Source organism: Panthera uncia, chromosome F1 (assembly GCF_023721935.1).
Source record: "Panthera uncia isolate 11264 chromosome F1, Puncia_PCG_1.0, whole genome shotgun sequence".
NCBI lineage: Eukaryota > Metazoa > Chordata > Mammalia > Carnivora > Felidae > Panthera > Panthera uncia.
Genome location: NC_064813.1, coordinates 62,426,003 through 62,429,991, shown reverse-complemented (window position 1 = coordinate 62,429,991; position 3,989 = coordinate 62,426,003). Strand labels below are relative to the sequence as shown.

Here is a 3,989-nt window from a genome sequence, read left to right as displayed (position 1 = left end):
TCTCTCTCTCTCTCTCTCTCTCTCTCAAACATAACTAAGCCTCAAAAAAATTAAAAAATAAAAAGATCTACAAGTGAGCGAGAAGCACACAAGATGTTTGCCGTCATTGGCTGTTAGGGAAGATGCGAACCCAGGTGAAACATGACTTCACATCCGCTGGGATGGCCGGAGGGATGCGGGGAAATTGGAGCCCTCGTGCCCGGCTGCTGGGGGTGCGAACTGACGCCCGGCCACGGAAAACGGTCCGGCAGCTCCTTAAAAAGTTCGACATGCGACCCAGCAAGCCCGCTCCCACGTGTCTACCCCAGAGAACCGAAGCCGCACGTCGGCACCAACACCGGCGGGCGAACGTTCGAGGCCGCGCCGTTGCTCGCAGCCAAGAGGCGCACTGCCCATCGGCCGATGTACAGATGAACCAAATGTGGTCGAGCCGCACACGGACGGCTTACTCAGCCGGAAACGGAGATGAAGTAGCGGCAGGTGCGACAACGTGCACGAGCCCGTGCCGGCCCGCCACGTAAAGAAGCCAGACACAAAAGGGTACGGTAATGCGGTTCCGTTTGTATGAAACATCCAGAACAGGCAAGCCCGCGGAGCCAGGTGGGGGACCCGTGGCTGCCAGAGGCTGCGGGAAAGGGGAAATGTGGAGCGAGTGCTTTGGGGGTTGATGAATGTTCCGGAATGAGTGGTGATGGTGGCATGCCTGGCCTTGTGAATGTACTAAAAATCGCTGAGTCGTACGTATTTATTTTTAGTGTTATTTTTTTTGTTTAGTTTTGAGAGAGAGAGAGAGAGCGGGAGAGGGGCAGAGAGAGAGGGAGACACCGAATCGGAAGCAGGCTCCAGGCTCCGAGCTGTCAGCACAGGGACCGACGCGGGGCTTGAACCCACAGACCGTGAGAGCATGACCTGAGCCGACGTCGGTCGTTCAACCCACTGAGCCCCCCCAGGCGCCCCTGTGTCGTACACGTTTAAATAGTGAGTTTTATGGTGTACGAGTTATATGCAATTTTTTAGAACTGGGTGGGCGTATATGGGAGTGGAGACATGCACCTCCCGAGGAGACTCCAGAGTCCACGCTTCCTTCTCCCCGCTTCCCTCGCCCCTCCGGGCCCACGGAGCCCTCCCCTCCCTGCCTGACTCACCGGAGCTTCTGGATATTCGAGGAGACCCCCGAGAGGCGGTAGATCCCATCTACTACCCCGTATTCTTCCACGAACTCTGCACAGCTCCTCAGCACCTGTGGCACTGGGGACACAGACGACACAGAGAAGAGAGATCAGCAGGTCTGGGAGGACAGAGACCGCAGGGGATCTGAGAGATGGAAGCATCGGGGACGGGGGTTGGGGGAGACCGAAGGCAGAGCTCGCGGAATAGCAACCCGTCGCAAGGAGGCTCAGAGGACCTCAGCCCCCGGTCTCTCCGTCCATTGGGTCCAGAGCGTCTGCAAAAATGCCCCAGGTGAGGGGGGAGCACACTGCCTGTCCAGACCGCCCACTCCTGCTGGAAAGTTCTGCCTTTTGTTGAGCTGAAATCTGTCTCTCTGTAATTACTACCTGCTACCCCAGAATCTTCGAAGGGGCAGCAGTCTTCTTGGAAGGAGACTCGGAGTAAAAGGACGGGTCTTGAAAGTGCATTTATTTAGGGGCGCCCGGGTGGCTCAGTCAAGGAAGGGTCTGACCCCGGATTTCGGCCCGGGTCACGATCTCACAGTTCGTGAGTCCGAGCCCCACATCGAGCTCTGTGCCGACAGCGTGGAGCCCGCTTGGGATTCTCTCTCTCCTCCCTCTCTCTGCCCCTCCCCTGCTCTCTCTCTCTCTCTCTCTCTCTCAAAGGAAATACCTAAACTTAAAAAAACAAGGAAAGTACGTTTATTTAACACTCTATAGAAAATGAAGGAGCATGAGTTGTCCGGACCCACAAGGCGCAGGGCTGACGGGGACTGTTGTCAAGCCAGGAGGCCAGCGCGTGCGTAGTAGGTCTGTCATAGGAAGGCGCACAAGATCGCGGCAAACCTGCACACAGGTCGGTGCAGGAGAGAAGCAGCGATGTGCCAAGCTCTGTGCATTAGGTATCCTAGTCCCCATTCTACAGAGGGTCAGAGAAGTAACGAGTGCCCAGCATTACCAGCTAGCGCCAGGATTCCCATCCAGGGGTGCCAAAAGTTGCGTTCTCTTTCCCACCCTGGGCCCCCTCCCCTGTTGCCAGACCGTAAGCTCCTGAAGGACAAGATCTAAGTGCGACCGGTTCTGTGTGTGTGTGTGTGTGTGTGCACCCTCTCTGAGGCCCAAACAGAATGTTACTGATTTTGACATCCCTCGTTTTCTTTTTTCTTTTTTTACGTTTATTTATTTTTGAGAGAGAGAGAGAGAGAGAGAGAGAGAGACAGAGCATGAGCAGGGGAGGGGCAGAGAGAGAGGGAGACACAGAATGGGAAGCAGGTTCCAGGCTCCGAGCTGTCAGCACAGAGCCCGACGCGGGGCTCGAACTCACGGACCGAGAGATCATGACCTGAGTCGAAGTCGGACGTTTAACCGACTGAGCCCCCCAGGCGCCCCGACATCCCTCATGTTTTCTGACATGATGTCTCAGACTCGGGAAATCTTCCAACGCCCTGTGTGAAACCCTGTCTCCAGAAGGCCGTGTATTTCTCTTGCGAAAGCTTTCCCTGCCTTAAATCTTCTGCTCCATAAACACTTTGCTTCGGCCCAGTCTTCACTGCTCGGCCTACAGATGGAGGATAAAATAGAAACCCCTCAGCCTGGTGCATAAGGCCCTGCAAAGGCCGGGCCCAGCTGCTCTCCCAGCCTCGGCTCCGGTTGCCTCTCCGACAAGCCCTAGGATCCGGCTTTTTGCTGCTCCGTGAACACGCCTTGGCCCCATAACTCGTGTCGTTCCCTTGCCTGGAAATACCCTTCCCTCTGTCTTTGACGGGTGAACTCCGATGCGTTCGCCAAAAGACGCCTCAAAGATCACCTCCAACTCTGAGCCCCTTGCTTGTATCTGTATCGTGGCACTTACCACACTTCGTTATCACTGGTTTCCTTTGTGTCTCCACCTCTGAAAACCAGTGACATGTTCCCCAGCATCTAGCACGGGGTGGAAACAGGTGCTCGATAATGGTGTATTGACGACTTGGGAAAGAAAGCCATCAGGTGTGAGGATGACTAACATCCCCTGGAGGTTGAACTAGAGAATATTGCCCAAGACAAAAGACTAAGTTCGATTCACCAAGACTTTCTAGAGAAATCCCTCTCCCGTGTCAGTGTCACGAAAAGCTGTCTCTCCTTTTTTTTTTTTTTTTTTTCCTTCTGGGCTTTATGAGTCTTAGACCTGATGATGTTCACCTCTTTGGTTACCAGGAAGCTCAGAGCCCACATCTAGAAACCGTGTAGAATCGCCCGATACGCGCTTCTGGGCACGGATCTTGACCTTCCTCTCATTCCCCCTTCAACCCAATTCCCTCGGTCATTTTATTCTATGTTTTTGTAAAGTGTTAGCTTTTGGAATCATCCATCCCAAGTTCTTGGTGGGATGAAGTAATTAATTAGAGAAATATAGAATGAAGGAAATAATCAATAAACCCATTATTCATTATTGTAAACCCTCCTCATGTGGCCTGGTGTCCACACCCTTTGTCCCCCACCCCCACCCCAGAGCCAGGACTTGGGTGAGACAAGGAAAGTGCAGGTGCGGAATTTACGGAATCACCCATTCCTAGACCTGTGCAAGTGCCAACTGTGCACAAACACGACCTTCAGAAGAGCATGGAACTCTTGATCTCGGGGTCATAAGTTCGAGCCCCACATTGAGAGTACTAAAAAAATTAATAAGTAAACTTTTCAAAAAAGGGAGGGAGGGAGGGAGGGAGAGAGAGAGAGGAAGGAAGGAAGGAAGGAAGGAGGAAAGGAAGGAAGAGGGAAGGAAGGAAGGAAGGAAGGAGGGAAGGAAGGAGGAAAGGAAGGAAGGAGGGAAAGAAGGAAGGATGG

At 53.5% G+C, this 3,989-nt stretch overlaps 1 protein-coding gene across 1 annotated transcript in view; it reads right to left on the bottom strand.

Moving 5' to 3' along the window:
• Nucleotides 1-3,989, bottom strand: part of ARHGAP30 (Rho GTPase activating protein 30) — a 15,421-nt gene that overhangs the window by 8,420 nt on the left and 3,012 nt on the right. Inside the window, exon 2 of the mRNA XM_049634660.1 lies at nucleotides 1,146-1,248. Within this exon, the coding sequence (XP_049490617.1) occupies nucleotides 1,146-1,248 (103 nt within the window). The remainder of the gene's footprint in view (nucleotides 1-1,145; nucleotides 1,249-3,989) is intronic.